This window comes from Pongo pygmaeus, chromosome 13 (genome assembly GCF_028885625.2).
Source record: "Pongo pygmaeus isolate AG05252 chromosome 13, NHGRI_mPonPyg2-v2.0_pri, whole genome shotgun sequence".
Taxonomy (NCBI): Eukaryota; Metazoa; Chordata; class Mammalia; order Primates; family Hominidae; genus Pongo; species Pongo pygmaeus.
The window spans coordinates 104,577,300-104,597,128 of NC_072386.2; the positions used below are offsets into that span (position 1 = coordinate 104,577,300).

A 19,829-nucleotide genomic window follows, 5' to 3' on the forward strand; every position below is an offset into this window, starting at 1 on the left:
TGGGGTTGCATATGGCCCCACCCTGGCTTTTTCTCCCCTCCGCCACCCTGTTACACTTCTGATGACAATGAACAGTGAGCACACAGAATTTCAGGAGTTTACAATTTAGTTTTTATTTGGACCCAGGTTGCTTGGTGCTGCCTGCCACAGGACCCCGGGACAGACACTGGCCATCCTCTGACTTGCAGACCGGCCAGTTGTCAGTTGGAGAAGCGCAGCAGCTCCTCATCCCCTGTGGACACAGAGAGACTCAGGGAGGGGTCCGTGGGCAGGGACACCCAGGGAAGGGAAGGCAGCTGTCACTTGGGGCCAGAAACCTCTGCTTGCTGAATGATTTATCTCCAAAGGGTATTCCACAAAATGATCAGATTTTTTTTCCTCTTCTGGTTTACAGCAGGTGCCATTTTCCAGTGGGAAAATCAAGGCACAGATATCTTCAGTGGTTGCTGTTCCCTGGAATGCTATTACTGTTACCATTGTATTGTTGTCGTTATTATTAGTAGCAGTTGCTGTTAGCTGAGTACTAACTCCGCGTCAGGTACTGGGAAGGCTGGGAGGCAGGTGCTTTGTCCCATTTTACGAGAGAATACTGACACTCAGATTGGCACTTGCTCAACGTTGCAGGCGCAAAATTAGAACCCAGCTCTTCCCCACTCCTCAGTCAGCCATGCATACCCTCTGCCGGTGCCTGGCTAGTAACTTCCCAAGGCCCAATTCTAGCTGGGGTAAGGCCCCAGGCTCAGCCCCATTTCAGAGAGTAGATGGGCTACTTACCAGGTACAGAGTCCAGAACTCAGCTCTCCAGACCCCTACTCCTCCCAGGGCCCTCCCACCTCGACTCCAACAGCCCCTCGGCCCAGCCTGCCACCCTGCAGGGCTGCCTACCATCACCAGGGACACCGCAGTACTCTCTGCACTCCTTCTCTGAGTAGAACTTGTTCCCGTTGCCCTGGCAGCCCCCATAGGTGAAGAGGACGCACTTCCCCTTGACAGCATCAAATGCCCAGAGCTGGATGAAGGCTCGGCAGGGGCCCCGGACTATGGGGAGATTGCAGGCCGCTGTGGAGTGGAGAGAGGCATGGAACTTGAGAAACCCTTGTGACTGCTGATCAGACATACATGAGACTGCTGAGCCAGAGGGCCCTGCTCATCTAGAACACCTCATCCCTCTTTGACAGATGGGGAAACTGGGGTCCACAGAAAGAAAATGATTTGCCCGAGGTCCTCCACATCCAAAGGTGGAATTCCTAAGATTTCAGGAAACCGCCTGGAGTTCTACCACTGGAAGGTCCTCTGTTAGCTACCTTTTCAATTCGCAGGTGGTTTACTTGAGGGACAGGGTCTTGAGGGTGCAGAGCGCACAGGGGTGGCGGCCCGCACTCACCCACAGTTCGGCAGGTCTGCAGACACTCCTTTTCTGTGATGAAGTTGTTACCGTTGCCCATGCAGCCGCCATACTGGAAAGTCTCACAGGCCATGGATGTGCCATTATAGAAATACCTGCTGGTCATTCCCATGCAGGGACCGGCCGAGTAGCCCAGCTGGCAGGAATCTAGGGAGGGGCAGACCAGCAGCACTGACCAAGTGTTGACTGTGTACCCATTATCAGGCTGGGCACTTGATATGCACCATCTCATTTAATTTTCACTAAAAGGATTATCAATTCTTTTTAGATAAGCAAACTGACTCTCAGAGAGGTGAAGTAACTTGCCTGGGGTCACAAAGAGCTAAGATTCAAAACCCTGTCTCCAAAACCAGTGCCTATTCCACTCCATGTCATGGGGAGTTACCAGTGAACCACAGGCCCACTGTCCCCCTGTATTGGTCTTGTCTGCCCCAAAACTCTGTAATAGTAGTTGATGACATATGCACCAGCACCCACACTGGCCAGCCTGACCTTTTCACCAAGTCCCACCCACCCTGCCTGTGCTCCCATTGTTCCTTGCTCCCTGGAATGCCACCCTCCATAAAACTTTACCTAGATGCCTGGACACAGTGTGAATTCCCCTCTACCCATGAAGTCCTCCTGATCCCCTCACCCCTCCAACCTCTCAGCTCCCCCCGCCCTTTAGCTGACCCTTCCTTTTGGGCCCATCACCTTCTCCCTTGGATGCCTTCCCCACTAGACCAGAAGTTCCAAAACGACACGAGTGGTGTATGTGACCCTAGTGCCCAGCACAGGGCCTGGGGCAGAGCAGGGTTCAGTGTTTGCTGATCGAGTTGGAGAGGAAGTTGTTATGTCATGGACACTGTCAACTACACAAAGCATTCACATGTCCCTCCCCAACTTCCTCCTACAAGAGCCCTGATGTTCAGCCCCACGGGCTATTATCCCATAATATGGATGAGGAAACCAAGGCTAGGAGGCCACACAGTCATACAGACAGGGCAAGAACCAGCTTCTAATCATGGAGTTGACAGTTCTCAAGCCCAGGTCGATGCCTCATGCTCCTCTCCCTGCCCCCACAACCCCTGGCAGAGTGCAGAGTACTTGATTTGCCTTTTCTCAGTCCAGCCCTTGAGTCTCTAACAGATAAAGAGACTTTGCACTGATAAGAGCAGCCGGGGTGAGCCAACTGTGGGACCTTCCTTTCTGGAGTATGGCAGAGGGGGTGAAAAGGCAGGTGTTCTTTACCTTCTTTCTTGGTGACTTCAGTTACCAGTTGCCCACCCCCTGATCCTTCCTCTTCTTGGGGTAGCACAGCCCTCCGGACTCTCTGCGGGGGGAGAGAAAGAGAAGAAGCAGTTGCAGACTCCTTGCCACTATTGCTTTCCTGTACCCCTGGAATACAGAAATGAACAACTTGCTTTGGGAATCAGGGTGTAGGTAGGAACACAGCTCTTAGGCTGGTTAAAGGACTGTTTTCCCAAAAGTATCAACCTGAATTCCTGAACGGGCATCAGAGGACAGATTTCTGGTCTGAAATGAAATTTAAAACCATGAGGTATGACAATAGCCCCATATCCAACTTCCAGTTGAAGTGCCTAAAGGAATATAGTCATGAAAAAAGGGTACTTCCCAGAGTTGGAAACCAGGGGAGAGCAGCACCCTCACACTAAAGATGTGAAGGCATTGTTGCACAACAGAGCACAGGTGCAACTGGTTTACAGGAAGGGCTGACCAGATCATCATTAGCTGCTTGCAGAAAAAAAAAAAAAAAATCCAGAGAGAAAGAAGGGACCCTGAAACTGATCGTAACTCCTTGTTGTGGTGGTGGGGACTGCAGAGCAGGGCAGGCTGCCAAAGCTGTCAAGAGGGCCTCTGGGTGTAGAGTCCCTGAGGCAGGATCCCAGGGCAATTATAGAAGAGATGAGCAGCCCTGCTCACAGGTGAGACCTGGAACTTGAGAAGGTAGCTGTAGTAATCTCAAAATTTCCCATCTCCTTTTCAGGGGCAACAAAACACTGTGAAAACTGTCAGGGACTTTCACTGTCTTCCAGACCAGTCTTAAGCTGGTGGCATATAGGCTTTCCTTGATGAGGATAGAGAAATGGAGAAAAATCGTGGGACAAGTTAAATACTGCAGCTGCCAGAATTGGGTTGGGCTGAAGAAATACCCTTACTAAATGGGAGATATTCTGGATCTTCTGGAATTCAGGTTGATGGCAGTAAGAAACAGAAGAACACTTAAACCTTCCCTGAAATTCAAGATGACATGCATCCAAAAAACAAGAAAAAAAGATGACATACATCCATATAACAGGAGCCAACAGTGATGGAAATGAATATGTGAAAGTAGAAAATTGTTGAACATTAAAATGATGTCGAATTTAACCACACTGTAGAGATGATAAAGTGCAGTTTCCATGCTACAGGAAATAAATCCACATAATATGATTTCCAGAAGAGAAAATCAATATAGAAATAATAGAAGAAAACTTTTTGAGTTAAAGAAAGATTCGAGTTGCCCAATTATAGGGAAAAAGGGAATCAGGCAAAATTACTGAAGAACTCCTTCTTGGACATTCCTAGGGACAAAGAATAAAGAGCCTGGTGGCCCTCAGAGTAAATGACAGCATTTAACGACAGAAGCCCCAGAGCAATATCTGAGGGTTTTAAGAGGCAAAAGGTTGTAACCCAGGGATCCTTCACTCATCCAAGCCACTGGCTGTATGATATAACCACAGAAAGACATTCTCAGCCTTGCAAGGATTCAGACATTTGCCACCCATGTATCTTTCCTGGAAAAATTACTTGTAGAAATAGTCCCACCAATTAAGAAAGAAATCTAAATGCCAGAAATTAAAGATGGAATGTCAAAGGAATAATGATAAGGTATAAAGCCAATAAAATATAGAGTTTTACAGTAAATAATTGCTAGCATGGTTATGTCATTTACTGGAAATATTTAGAAACAATTCTTTTTTAAAAAAAATAAAGGTGGGAAATGTAAACAATTTCAGATCATAACCACAAAAACAGGTATGGGGAAAAATCTGAAAGGATGAACATGGTGAGAAACAGGGGAAATAGAAGTGTGCTGTATTTCACTCTTTTGCAAGGGGAGTCGTTAGCTTTGGTTTTATTCTTGACATTGATAAAGAAATACAGATTCAGTTGACATCTGGATTAAAAGAGCAGATTGAAACTCTCCTCTAGAGTTCTCCCCCCAATACCTAACATTTAGCAAAAAAAAAAAAAATGAGTTTAAAAGCATAGCCCCAGCCCCCAAATTGTCATCAGTGTCATTCAAACAAGGAAAGGATCCCAACTTAAAGCCAAAAACTTTAAAACTCGCAACCAAGGGAAAAAACACAAGACATTTTGGAACTGAATAGAATGGCTCAGCTGTGCCCTCCAACCTCCAGGCCTGGTATGTCATCAGATTTATTCTTCTTCCTAATACTTCTAAATCCAGAAGGAGAAAACTGAGGGGCACCCCATCCCTTTCCTTTCCTGATAGAGTAGTAGTGAACATGCCTTTTGGAGAGAAAGGAGTAAAAAGCAAAAATGGAGTTCACGCAACGGGCGGAATGGTAATAAAAGTTCCAGGGCTAAGCAATTGAGTGCTCCAGGACACGTTGCCGTGGGATGGACTATATCACCCCAGCCCACACAGAGATAATAAACCCCATCCAGAACCTTCAGCAGTCCTTCCAAATAGAAGCAGAGGAAGGATGTTATGGATTGAACTGTGACCCCCAAAATTCACATACTGGGTTCCTAACCCCCCAGAACCTCAGAATGTGACCTTATTTGGAAATCAGATTGTTCAGATGCAATTAATTAAGATGAGGTTATTAGGGTGGACCCTAATCCAATATGAGTGGTGTCCTTCTAAACGGGCGATTCACACACATAGAGAACTCCCTGTGAAGATAAAGGCAGGAATTGGGATGATGCTTTTAACAAGCCAAGGAACACCAGAGACTGCCAGCAAACCACCAGAGGCCACGGCACAGATTCTTTCTTGAAGCCCGCAGAAGGAACCAACCCTTCCAGCAACTTGATGTTGGACTTCTGGCCTCCGGAACTGTGAGACAGCAAATCTGTGTTGTTTAAATCCCCAGTTTGTGGTTGTCTGTTACGGCAGCCCCAGGAAACACACAGACGGTATTCAGACCCGCACGTGCACCTCGGGGCAGCTCATTACCCCATCCCCACCATTCCCTTGGACGTTACAAAAGTTGATGAACATAAAACACCCAGATCTTACACTAAAGTAGGATGGGGCTGGGGGAGGTGGGATTGGGCTCAAATTTGGTGGGAAGAGAGCCAAGGAGTAAATGACACCTCCCATTGTACCAGAACAAACAGGAAGTCTGGATAAAGCTGACTAAGAAGAAGCAAGATGAAGAGAAATGGTACAGAAACTACCCAAACCCACCTCAGAAGTGAATAAAAAAATAACCTGAATAAGAGAAAGAGCCCGGCTGTGGTGGACACCTTCATAACCTACCTGGATTTCCCTCAGCAATGGATGTACTTTCTCAGTCGCTGGCAGTGCTACTGTCAGACAGCCCCCAGGGGTCAGCCCCTTTTGGGGACTGTGGCAGCTAAAGGAGCCATCTCACCCAAAGTCATGCCCACCTCCCAGACTGATCAACACACGGGTATTAGGGCTCAGCCCCTTTGCAGCATCTTGGGATGTCTCTGAAATGTCAGAGGTCCCTGTAGTGTTGGCTGAGGCATTGTAACTGCATCGCAGCTGGACTGCTTCCTCTGCCCTATCCTGCCTTCATGCCTTCTCCCCTACAGGTGTTGGTCCTGGGGAACCCAACCTGTGACACCAGAAGAAAACAGAACTCAAGAAACAGAAGGAAATTCCTCAATGCCTTCAAGCTATGGAATTACTTAATTAGAACATGCATTTATGTGCATGTGTGTGTGTGTGTGTATGTGTGTGTGTATGTGTGTGTGTGTGTAGAGATGGGGTCTTGCTATGTTGCCCAGGCTGGTCTTGAACTCCTGGCCTCAAGCAGTCTTCCTGCCTCGGCCCCCCAGAGTGCTGGGATTATACACATGAGCAAAAACAACAGAATAAGATGAAAAGAGAAAATCCAATCCTACAGAAACAAATTGAGAACCAAAACAACATAATTCAGAACCAGCAAATAAATTAGAAATAGAAATAGCAAGGAACAGAGTGAAATGACAGTCTGCACAAAGGAATGACTGCTAAAAATGCAATGAATGTCATAGGAGAGAGACTAGTGATAATCCCAGTGAATGCAGATAGAAACGACAAAGAGATGAAAGCGACTGGGGAGAAACCAATAGATGTGGAAGGCAAAGATGCTCCCAGATGAGAGAACAAGTGTTCCTGAAGTAGCAAAACCCAACAAAAGGAAGGAAGATAAACCCAATGATATCAAGAGAGATTTCCCTCAAACACAGAAGAAATGTAATCTGTATATGAAAAGAGAACATTGAATTCCAGGATGTGTTATTATTATTATTATTATTATTATTATTATTATTATTATTATTTTGAGACAGAGTCTTGCCCTGTCACCCAGGCTGGAGTGCAATGGCGCGATCACGGCTCACTGCAACCTCTGCCTCCCAGGTTCAAGCGATTCTACCGCCTCAGCCTTCCAAGTAGCTGGGACTACAGGCCTCAGCCACCACACCCGGCTAATTTTTGCATTTTTAGTAGAGATGGGATTTCACCATGTTGGCCAGGATGGTCTCGATCTCCTGACCTCTTGATCTGCCCGCCTCACCTCCCAAAGTGCTGGGATTACAGGCGTGAGCCACCATGCCTGGCTCAGGATGTATATTTTAAATAGAGACAAGGTCTCACTGTTGCCCAGGCTGGAGTGCAATGGTACGATCACAGCTCACCACAACCTCTGCCTCCTGGGTTCAAGCGATTCTACTGCCTCAGGCTTCCAAGTAGCTGGGACTACAGGTCTGCGCCACCACACCCAGCTAATTTTTGCATTTTTAGTAGAGATGGGGTTTCACCATGTTGGCCAGGATGGTGTCGATCTCCTGACCTCTTGATCTGCCCGCCTCACCTCTCAAAGTGCTGGGATTACAGGCGTGAGCCACCATGCCTGGCTCAAAATGTATATTTTAAATAGAGACAAGGTCTCACTGTTGCCCAGGCTAGAGTGCAGTGGCACAATCATAGCTCACTATAACCTAGAACTCCTGGGCTCAAGCAATACTTCCTTCTCAGCCTCCCGAGTTGCTGGGACTACAAGTGCCACCCACTGAGCTGGCTAATTTAAAAAACAAACAAACAAACACACTTTTTGTAGAGATGGAATCTCGCTATGTTGCCCAGACTGGTCTCAAACTCCTGGCCTCAAGTGATCCTCCTGCCTCAGCTTCCCAAAGTGCTGAGATTACAGGAATGAGCCACTGCACCCAACCCCCAATAAATTTTTAAATAGAATTTTCAACATCAAGACAGGTTTTGTTAAGATGTTGATTTTAATGATAAAGTTTTCCCAGGCATCTGAACAGAAGAAATAAATTGCCTACAAAGAGAAGAAATATCACACGGGTCTCGGGCTTTTTCATAGCAATAATCAGCACTTGAGAACAATGGAGTAACATGTACAAAGTTCTAAGGGAAGGCACACACAACCCGAGACTGTCACACCCAAGCAAAATGGCATCAAATATGAAGGAAACTGACTGACCTTCTCAAACATGGGAGAATTCATGGACTGAAACACCCATGAACCCTCCTCAAAAACACCACCTGGCAAAGGAATGGCACTAATTAAGAGAATAAGAGAAATAAATAACTCAGGAATGGAGAAGCTGTGGTTATATTCACTACAGGTAAGAACAGAAACCACTAAAATATAGAACTACTCCTAAAAGATGGGATTATGGAGACAGAGAACATGGGAATGGTATCGATCTAAACAATGTAAAAGACAAAAAGAAGAGTTGCAACAGAGTTTCACTCTCAAAGAGAGTGCTCCTGTCTGTCTTCCCAGTCACGGTCGACTCACGGAGACAATAAATATACTCTTGAAAAATATACAGTGATGGCAGCCTCTTAAATGTCTTTTCACAACCTTGACTTTAGAAGAATCTTTAGGACATAAATCCTCTTGTGAATAAATATTCATTTGAAGATCAAGCAGTCCACTTCAGTTTCTTTAAAAAAAAAAAAAAAAAAAAATTCAAAAGGCCAGGCACAGTGGCTCACGCCTGTAATACCAGCACTTCGGGAGGCCAAAGCGGGTGGATCTCCTGAGGTCAGGAGTTCAAGACCAGCCTGGCCAACATGGCAAAAGTCTGTCTCTACTGAAAAAAAAAATACAAAAATTAGCCAAGCGTGGTAGTGGGCACCTGTAATCCTAGCTACTCAGGAGGCTGAGGTAAGAGAATCACTTGAACCTGGGAGGCAGAGGTTGAAGTGAGCCAAGATCATGCGACTGCACTCCAGCCTGGGTGACAGAGTGGGACTCCGTCTCAATTAAAAAAAAAAAAATTCATGTAAAACCACAATTAATGCTTTTAAAAATTAGAAATAGCACTTGTAATATAATCCCACTTAATAACAGTATATCTAAATTTGATCATCCATTTGTCCTTTTTTCTATAAGTCCTTTTATCCATATGTGTGGCAAGATTCCAGAAACTGTGTGACTGCTGATAGTTTTGAGGTGGTGAGATTTAAAAAAAAACAACCAAAAAAACCCTTTACTTACCTTTATATTTTTCTGCATTCCTCTAATTCTTCATAATGACCATTTATTAGTTTTGTAAGATCAATGGTCATTTTCTTTTAAAATATAGGAGCAAATATCTAATGTGTTAACTGTTAATTCTACATAGGAACAAGGGCATTTTGTCTTTTGTGGGGGGTTTATAGTTTTGCAATTTTCAAGAATATTTTTCTAAATAAATATCATATATATTTATATATATACACACATATATATACACACACAGATATCTACCCATGTACATACATACATCAGTAGAATAGGATATATAATTTTCCAAATAATCAGAGAAAAGAGAATGAAGAAAGCATAATCGATATGGCAAAATGCGGGAAAATAAAAGGGAAGCATAAGAGAGCCCCCAAAATCAGAAGGCAACATAGGAAAAGAGAAGGTTTGAGAAGCTGCTTGTTCTCAGGTTTGCTGATTTTTGGGGAAATCAATTGATTTATTTTCATGCTGAATATCATTATTTCATTATTGAGTATTATTATTTCATTATTGAGTGTTTTACTTCTTTTAGACACTTTTAGGCACTTTGCTAAGAACTTTTCTATATGTCATTAAATTCTACCACAAGCCTGGAAGGTAAGTGTAATTATCCTGTTTTGAAGATGAGAAAAGTGAGGTCCAGATGGATTGGCAACTAGTCCAGGTGGCAAAATCAAGATGGAGCCCCAGTGAGTCTGACTTCAACACTCATGCCCATCGCTGCCTTCTCTCACCCACTCCCCATGACTCTGCCTCCCCCCCACCCCCGCAGCAGGATCAAGTGTGCAGCGTGCTTGGGGCAGACTGGGGTGGGATGGGTTGGGATGGGGTCGGGGATGAGGCACTCACCGGGATTAAGATGGGCTCTGGTTCCTGTTCCCCAGGGACACATTCACCTAGGTCACAGAGCAGGAGAGAGGAGTGAATAAGAGGACCAGGCTCAGGGGCCATCCTAGACCCAGATTTGTTTCTTTGGTGAGCATCGTGCTGGGAACTTGTCATGCCTTAGTCCACTTCATGAATGGTCCCGCCTGTGTGGCTTGCTCAGGGCCATTCACTGGAAAAGCAACAGACTGGTGGCTGCACCATCATTACCATCTGTCCACTCCACCCCACCCCACTAGCATCATTTTATCAGCATCACGGAAAGAATAGCAATAGCTAACACTGACTGAGCATTTATGAGCACAGTGCTATTTTACTTAATGGTTTTATTGCATTGCCTTTTACAGCAACTTCTAAGGAAGGTGTTATAATGCCCAATTTACAGATGAGGGAAATGAGGCTCTGAGAGGTTGAACAGCCAGAGGCCACACAGCTAAGTTTGAATCCAGGTGCTCTTGATGGCAGCAGTGGGCCATCCGGAGTGGCCGCTGCCATCACACTGGCTGCAGTGCGGAGGCACGAGCATTGGTGGTAGGAGTGACTGTGGAAGTGGCAGTGGTGGAGCTGGGACCCCTGTGCCTCCCATCCCTGAGGCAGGCAACTGTGCCACCCCCATCCTCATGCAGCCAGGTAGACCCCACTCCCAGGCCCAGAGCCTCTGTTGCTCCAGACTCTGGCCCCACCTTGCCATTCTCGCCCACCATCACTGCGGAGAAGTTGTGGGGAGGAGGCTGACAGTCCCCGGAGCCCACCTCTGGGAGCCTCCTGGAGCCTGCCACCCTGGGGGCCGTCACAATGGGGCTGGGCTGAGTCACCTGCCAGCAGGGGAGCAATACAGTTGGGCAGAGAGGGCCCCTGAGGCAGAGCTGGGCCCAGGGCAGTGCTGCACTTGCACACAGAGCGTGGGGCTGGGCCTGGGGCATGGGGCTGGGCCTGGGCCTGGAGCTGGGGCTATGCTTCGGGGCCCTGGGGTGGGAAATGGGAGTGGCGCCCACTTCAGGGACCCAGCCAGTGGCGTGGCCACGAGGCCCACCCCACTGAGGGCACCAGGTTCCTGTGCCTTGGGAGGAGGCTCTGTGTGAAGCCACCAGGGGCCATGTCCCCAGGGTCCACCCCACATTGGGGTGACCATCAAGCCTGACACTCTGGACGGCTGGGCCTGGGGTCTGCAATCCACTCCTGGAAGCACCCCTTGGTCAGGGTTGCAAGCCAGGCAAGGGGAGCCTCAGGCCACCCCTGAGTGCTGGGGCCATGGAGGGAGCTTGCCACGATGTCATCCCAGCCCCAGACATCAGCCTGGGCCCAGCAAGGGCCCACAGCCCCTGCCCCAGGCTGCAAAGGGGTGTGGCTGGGGCTGCATACCCCATTGAGCTGGTGGGAGCTGGGCACAAGTGGGAGCCCTGCCCCTTCTGAGTTGGTGGGGCAGGAGCTCCCCAGGTGCAGCAGCCGCCGCCCTGCTGCAGCTATGGACCCAAGCATTTCTGCACTCTCAGGGGCCCAGGAAGTTCCCCTGCCCACCACAGACTCTAGGATGCCTGCTCCCACTGCCTGGCTTCTCTCTGCTGTTGATGCCTGCTTTATTTTGGAGCAAGATCAGGGCTGAGCCAGGGTGCTGTTGCAGCCTGGACAGGTGTGCACATGCTCAGGGCAGTGCTGACAAGCCAGCTCCCAGCTGCCTCAGCCCCCTCCAGACTTTGGGTGCCAACAAGCATGGGAGGGAGGCTGAGTGGGGGCTGATGGCAGCCTGGCACTGGCCTGCAGGCGCCTCTTGGCATGAACAGCCTGGGTGCCATGAATAGCAGCAAGAGGCTGACAGGCTCCTGAGTGGAAGGAGGCTGATCCCCAGTGAAGCCCCACCTTCAAGCTGGGGAGGGCCTGAAGGCTGGGGTCTGGGCCACCAGTCCTGTGAACCAGATGGGGAACTTATGGTGCTTTTCCCTGGGCCTACCCATGGCCGCCCATGGGCCAGTCAGTACAAACTTGCATACAGAGCGCCCATAAAAACCCCAGACTCAGCCAGATTCGAACAGAGGACAGAGAGACAAGGGGAGACTATGGGATGACCTGCCTGCAGAGAGGAGACACACACTCTAGGGCCTCCTCTCTGCTGAGAGCTGCAGCCTCAGCAGATGATCTGCCTGCAGAAAGGAGCTTCTCATTCCAGGGTCTCCTCTCTGCTAGGAACTGAACACTCATCAGAACACCCTGGCTGCAGAAAGGAGCTGCCCACTGCAGGTCCCCTCCAAGCTGTTCTATTGCTTAGTAAAGCTCCCCTTCATCTCGCTCACCCTACATTTTTCTGTGTACCTCATTCTTTCTGGTCACAGGACAAGAACTTGGGACCCACAAAATGGCAAGGCTAACTGTAACACAAACAGGGCTGAAACATGCCCTTTGCTCACCACATTGCAGGTGAAGAGAAGGAGATAAAAGCTGCAGCCCTTTGGGGAGCCCAGACCTGGGAGCTCCACCAGCCAGGACTGTAACTCCCTCTTTGGGGCCCTGCAGTTCCTGGCATCTCCAAGCTTCCAGGCACCACTCCATTCCCTGGTGCCAGCTGGGAAATCTGCTTGTGGTGCACCTGGTCCAGCCATAGCCTTACAGAGTGCTGGCACCATGCCAGCACCTGGAGCTGCCCACCCCATGGCAGCAGCCAGCATGTTTTGACTGCAGTGGCTGGACCCCAGACTCACTCACACATCCCCTGCCACTTCATGCCTGAGTTGCAGTCTCCCTTGGAGGTGTGGGATCCAGGCCAGTAGCATGAGCCAAGCGCAGTCTACCAGGCCAAGTGGGTGGAACAAGTCCAGCAGGCCCAAGCAAAACTCAGGCAAAGGCACCACTGGCCACAGAGGTTTCCAGCCAGAAAAGCAATGCCCCAAAGATCCCGTAACACTCTGATTCCTGAGCCCACGCTCTTAATCCCAAAACTCTTTTGCCTCCTAAGAGGTATCTGTGGATTCTGGCTACAACCTCCCTGAGGCACATGGCAGTAGGATGAACACTGAATGGGTTCTAGTCTAAGCTCTGCTAGGAATAAGCTGTGAGACTTGGAGCAAATCCATTGGCTTCCTGATTCACTATGGAGGGGAGGCTGTGGCACCTCTTTATCTCAGAGGGTTATAGTAAGGACCCAGGGGCTGGGATGGTCTCTGGCGCCCACAAGGGATGAAGAGGGGACAGGAATTTGAGGTGCAGGGGTGCTATGTACCTCGGTCAGCCATGGTGAAGATGGAGTCCTCAGGGATGCCCACACCCTGGGCAACCACTCTGAAGTCCTGCAGGAGGGTTTCCCTCAGCTGCGGCGCCCGCCCTGCAAGGAGGAAGCAGAGGAGACGCCTAGAACCACTAGATGCTTGGAGTGGAAGGGCCTGAAATGATTTTGCCCAGTGATTTTCACTTAGGGAAAATTTGAAAACTATTGATGCAGTTTAATCTATTTGATACACTGAAGGAAAGACAGGCTCCCAAGGGGAAGAGGGGGTCCCTCCTAGGTTCCCACCCAGGTCTCCTGAGTCCCCACAAAGGACTCTTCCCTTTTTTTTTTTTTTGAGACGGAGTCTCGCTCTGTCACCTAGGCTGGAGTGCAGTGGCGTGATTTCAGCTCACTGCAAGCTCCGCCTCCCGGGTTCCCACCATTCTCCTACCTCAGCCTCCCGAGTAGCTGGGAATACAGGAACCCGCCACCACGCCCGGCTAATGTTTTGTATTTTCAGTAGAGACGGGGTTTCACCATGTTAGCCAGGATGGTCTCGATCCCTATTTTTTTTTTTTTATTTGAGACAGGGTCTTGCTCTGTTGCCCAGGCTGAAATGCTGTGGCACAATCATAGCTCATTGCAGCCTCATATTCCTGGGCTCAAGTGACCCTCCTGCCTAAGCTTCCTGAGTAGCTGGGACTGCAGGCACATGCACTATGCCCAGCTAATTCTTTGATTTTTTGTAGAGATGCAGTCTCAGTATATTGCCCAAGGTGGTCTCAAACTCCTGGCCTCAAGCAATCCTCTTGCCTTGGCCTCTCAAAGTGTTGGGATTACAGGTGTGAGCCACAGCACCCAGCCCCCACTGGTCCTTTAAGGGCCTGGAGGCTCTGTAATTCTCTGGGCCTGGAATTTTAGAGATCAAAAAAAGAGAATTTCACCTGCTCCAGTGAGACTCAGTGATTGTACCTTTCTCCAAATCGGAGTTTTGTCAGAAAGAAAAAGCAAAACTCCCTGTGCTTACCCACTCCACTGTCCATAAATCAATGTCCTCCCACCCTTAACGCCAATGGACACATCTAGTAATGAGCCTTTACCGTAGAGCTTGGCAGTAATGGTGGGTCCATGACGGCGGCTGAATTTCTTGGTCAGGAAAATGGCATACTCATCATAGTTGGTGTGGACCACATAGGACTCCATGGTTATGTTCCATTCTGCATGGGAGGTGCAGGCAGACCAAAGGGATCAGTGGTCAGTAGACTCTTCTAGCTGGAGGTCCGTCACCTGTTTACTCACACATCATCTCCTCATCCATCCATCTATCCAGCCATGCCTTCCATATCTGTATTTATCAATTCATCCATATTCAATCTCTCCCTATCCACCCATCTATCTCCTCCATGTACTCACATTAATTCATCCACCATCACTCAATCCATCTATCCTCTCCATACATCAATTCTCCCTTCCTTCCTTCTTTCCTTCCTTCCTTCCTTCTTTCCCCTATCACTCCATCAATTTACCTATTAGGTAACTGACTCTTTGACTCATTTATCCTTACATATATTCAGTCACCAATCATTTGTTCATTCATCCATCTATCTAGCCAAACATTCATATATTCAGCTGTAACACAATTGTTTGGCACATAGAGCATATTCAATAAACATTTTCTGAACTAACAAATAAATTAATGTCCAAATCCTTCTCTCACTTAGCATCATGCACTCTGTACATGGTAGATGCTTAGTAAATTGTTATCAGCTGATAGCAGGTGCCTAAGAAGACATGAACACTGGTGAAATCAACACCATCACCCTACTCTGGGCATGGGCACCGGTGGGGCAGGGAAGGAGAGAGGGAAGGGGAGGGGAGAGGAGGATAAGGAGGAGGAAGAGGAGGAGTTGTTTGGGGGAAGGCTAGATGACATCTCAGCTAAATGGAAGGAAAGGTTACAGAGGCAGAGGGAGCTGAGGACATCAAGGTATTTTCAAGCAAAGGAGAGAATGCGTGTGTCTCTTTCCACTCCACTTACTGGATTTGTGATAGAGAAACTTCCCATCAGTATCTGTTTTCTCATAAGCTCCAGACGTCTCCTCACAGACACCTTTCCTAGAAATGAACAGATCAAAGGGAAGGTCACTCCTGGTAGAGATCAGGGTCCTGACACTCAACCCTCCTGCAGGGCTGTTTCCAAATGCCTTGGTTTTGGGGTTTTTTTGTTTGTGTGTTTTTGTTTGCTTTTTAATTCGGAAATGAACATTTCCAAATGTCTTGTTTAATCCTCACACTAGCCCTGAGAGACCCCCATTTTCCATATGATGGAGGGACACAGAAGAAGAGACAAATCCATGCCATCTTCCTGGCAAAGCCAGCACTAAAGCTGCCTTCCTTAATCAAATTTACACATTATACTGAGGCAGGAGGAGCTGGAGTGATGAATTCCTGCAGTCATCCATGTATTGTTCTGTGTCTCTCTTGCTCCAGTTTTCTCATTTATAAAATGGGGATCATGATAGTTTCTACCTCACATGGTTAGGGTGAGGGTCAACTGACACATATGTAAAGAACTTGGAGGAAGCACTATACATGAATTAGCTATTATTGTTACAATGAGCACTATTTATCCAATGGATATTTATTGGGCAGCACCTATGTGGCAAGCCGTGTGCTACATGGCAGGGATACATGAGAGAGCAAGACAGACCCCATCCCTTGGGGTTCCTGGAGCTTGCAATTGCATGGGTCAGGCAGGCAGGAGAGAGGCAGATGCAATCAGTGTGAGAAGTATCACATGGGGGTAAGTGTGAGGTCCTCTTCGGGCACAAAGAAGGGCATGTAACCTGAACCTGGGTGTCTGGGAGGGCTTCCTGGAGGAGGTGACATGAAACCTGAGTTCTGAAGAATCCACAGGAACTAATTAGCCCAGGGAAGTGAGGAGAGGTGCTCCCAGTAAAAGGAACATCAGGTGCAAGGACCTGGAGGTGTGAGAGTTCCAGAACCGAAAGAAGGTCCACGTGAGTAGGACTCAGAGTACATGGCAGAGTGTGTGGCAGGGAGTTCTGGGTGCTGGGAGGGTCCTAGAAAGCCACATCAAGGGTTTGAATCTTACTCCCGGGGCACTGGGGAGTCATGGAAGGGTCTTGAGCAGATGTGAGTTTTCAAAAGGTCTTTCTGGCTACTGGGTGAAGAGTGGATGGGGTGGAAGGGTGGAGATCAGAGGTGGGGAAAGAGTAGAGAGGTCGTGGCAGACAGCCAGGAAAGAAAGGGAGGTGGCTTGGACCAGGGTGGTGGCAGTGGAGAGGGGAGAAGTGAACAGGTTGGGGGGATTTAGGAGGAGAATGGGCAGGACTTGATGATGGGTGACACGGGAGAGAGGAGCCCAGTTCCCAGGCTGGGTCCCTGGGGGGCTGAAGTGCCCACACTGGGCTAAGGAATGCCCAAGGGGGAGGAGCAGTTTGCAGAACAGGCACAGTGCTGGGACACTGCCCTTGAGGAATAGGACGCCTGAAAGGGGCCGTCCTGGTGAAGAAGAGTAGAGGGATCTGGGGTTCAGCAGGAAGGTCCTGGCTGGAAGCAGAGATCTGCAACTTCCCAGGATGGACAGGGCTGGGAAGGTTGTAGGTCTCTGGGTCTCTCTGAGCTTTCTGGCCCCACCCCAATGCTCACCGCCAACGAGTGCTGGTCATGCTGATCTCCGCCTCTGTAGCGCCCTCTCCCAGCACCAGGGTGCTCACTGTCATCCTGTCCATGATCTTCTTCAGCCAGGGGCAGGTGGAACCGATGGCCAGGTTGTACCACTTCCCATAGATCTAGGAGGCAGGTGAGCTCTGGGGGTCTGCATCAGTCTCAGACCTCAAAGCACACCTGGCTGACATCTCCTCCCCACCCTCCACCACCTCCACCTCCTCCTCCTCCTCCTCCTCCTTCTCCTTCTTGAAATGACTTATCCTTTTAAGGGATAATGTCTTATGATGAATCAGAGGCCACACACCTTCAAGGGAGGACAGATCCCTAAGAGTGGCGTTTCAGGCATCACAGCAAGCCCAGGAAGCAGGTGTGCGGCTGAGGTCCCAACCTGCCCTGCAGAAGGGCTAACTCTTTCAAGATGTGGGATCTGTCCATAGCTCCATCAACCACTGCTCCCCAAGAGCTGGAGTCCTGTCTTTTACTCTTCCAATGATGGGGTGTTCCCCACCTCGCAAGGCAGCCCACAGCCCCATGTTAGGAAGTATTTCAAAAGTATAATGAACATGATAGGGTCATTCAGGATAGGCCTGCTTCCTCTTCCTCCTGAAAGTGCACGGGACAGCTGAAGGAGCCCTCGGGCTCCTGCGGAACAGGCCATTGTGCCCCACACCCTTTGCGTCCCAAACTGCCACAGGGACCTGCTCCTCATTGCCCCTCTGCCACGACCTTTCCTTGTCCCTAAAAGTAAACAAAACCCACATGACACCACAGCTAGAAGGTTCTGAGACCCTTCATACAGACATGGAGACAGCCCCAGGTTGGCAAGGGTCTGCTCAAAGCCACCCCGGGATTTAGGGCAGAGTGGGGGCTGGAAGGCAGCTCTGGCACTCCACACTTGCAGGAGTGTCCTGCCCCAGTCCAGGTCTCTCCTTGTGCCCAAGCCTCTGAATGTCCCCCAACCCCAATCTCTGTCCTGCTTCACCTCTTGCCCACATGCCCAACCCGAAAGCTGCTGGCCACATGCCCACGCTGTGCCACCCCAGGTGTCTGTCCACAGTCAGGCCAGGATGTGGGCAGGGGACGCAGGAAGAGCCAAGGGAAAGATGCCACAGAGAGGGGAGTCATTCGAGAAGAAAGGGCTGGGAGGTCTGGGCAAAGCTAGGTGTCTGCACGGTGGCTGCAGGGCAGTGGCAGGCAGGACAACGCCTTCTCTGGAGCAGGTTCCCATTAACACAAGGGTTCCCTTTGGAGCCCACGAGGACAGTGCAGAAGGTGAGGACGTTTGACTCATAGAATGTCAGCCAAGAGGCCCACGGAATGGCAGGGGATAGAGTTGTACCTTCAAAGGATCCCATAATGCCAGATGATCTGAGTGGAAGCCTGAGACCCCGAGACAGGCAGCACTTGCTCAGCAGGGCCCATCTGCCTGGACTCCCCATCACCACATCCACCCCACCACAGAGAGCGGCAGCCTTACCCGAGAGATATTGAAGTTTTCCTGCACTTGGATGTTGTCGGGCGGCGTCGGCACAGGGCCAGCGCTCACTGCCAGGCAGGCGCTCAGCAGCAAGAGCAGGGCCCTGAGGCTCCTCATGGCTATGGGCTCCTCTGCCTTGGTGTATCCCACAGGCTCGGTCTAGCAACAGAAGGGCCACCGCCTCCCTACAACAGGGTAGCTGTGAACTGAGGCTAGGGAAGGGGCGTGTGGCTTGTAGTTGACCTCAGTGTTTGCCCTGCTCAGCTGGGGCCAATTACAGCCCCAAGGCCAGCTCCCATCGATCCCTGTAGCCTGGCTGGGGTCAGCAGTGCCAAGAGGCCGGGGTGGCTGCTTCAGAAGAGGCATTGGCCAAGCACAATAGGGCCCTGGAGCAGCAGGGTTGGGCTCCACCCCCCAAAAGTCCCCCGCAGGGGGCATGCGAGGATGGGGAGCGACCTGGCCTTTCTGCTGAGTCATGCCGTCTGGACCTCACAGCCCTGTGAGCCAGCAGGTCAAGCCTGATTGGGCCCATTTCTCACAGGAAAAAAACTGAGGCCCAAGGAGAGGAAGTGACTTGCCAGAGACCTCAGGGAAGTCTATGGGCAGAGCCAAGACCAGAACCCAGGTATCCTGTCTCCAGAGTTCCTTCTCCAGCCCCCAGGCTTGCCCTAACCTTTGCAAATAATAGAGACATTAACAATGATGACTGTTACGAGCTTCCGTTCATTGAGCCCCTGCTATGTGCTGGCTGTGTACCAGGCACTTTACACGTGCCACAGGTGTCCAGTGAATCCCCACAACAAGCTTATGAAGTAGGCGCTATTTGTCCCCTTTACAGGCAGAGGAGTTGAGTCTCCAAGAAGTGAAGTGACTTGCCCGGAATCCCTCAGCCGGGAGTGGAGTAGCTGGGAAGGGCGTCGTTGAGACCATGGACGTGGGAGCCAGGCAGCCTACAGTGGCACTCACTGCTGTGTGACCTTGGGCAAGTCACTTTACCTCTCAGTGCCTTGGTTTCCTCATCTGTAAATGGGGATAATAATAGTTCCTAGCTCCTAGCATTGTTGAGTGAGCACCTGCAATGCGCTAGGACAGTACCCAGCAGAGAGTAAGAGCTGAGTGTTTGTGGTGGGTTGAACAGTGCCCCCTCCAGAATCCATGTGCATCCTGAACCGCAGAATGAACCTGATTTGCAGATGTGATTAGTTAGATGAGGTTGAACTGGATGACAGGGGTTTTAAATCCAATGACCGGTATCTTTATAAGAGAATGGCGAGGGAGACTCAGACACAGGGACACAGAGAGAAGCAAGGGGAAGATGTGGCATGAAGTCGAAGACAGAGATGGGAGGGATGCAGCAACAAGTCAAAGATCACCAAGGATTGATGGCAGCCACCAAAAGCTAGCAAAAGGCAAGGAAGGATTTTCCCTAGAACCTTCAAAGGGAAC

At 49.6% G+C, this 19,829-nt stretch overlaps 1 protein-coding gene across 1 annotated transcript; it reads right to left on the bottom strand.

Annotated features, from left to right (window-relative positions):
- Positions 1 to 88: 88 nt before the first annotated feature.
- AMBP (alpha-1-microglobulin/bikunin precursor) lies at positions 89 to 18,728 on the bottom strand. The gene is made up of 10 exons (XM_054502525.2): positions 18,384 to 18,728; positions 16,886 to 17,028; positions 15,252 to 15,328; positions 14,314 to 14,430; positions 13,229 to 13,330; positions 9,982 to 10,028; positions 2,636 to 2,717; positions 1,385 to 1,552; positions 886 to 1,059; positions 89 to 232 (listed from the first exon to the last, which is right to left on the bottom strand). Exons 1-10 carry the CDS (start codon positions 18,498 to 18,500, stop codon positions 201 to 203), a joined length of 1,059 nt encoding a protein of 352 aa, XP_054358500.1. The 5' UTR covers positions 18,501 to 18,728; the 3' UTR covers positions 89 to 200.
- Between the last annotated feature and the right edge of the window lie 1,101 nt (positions 18,729 to 19,829).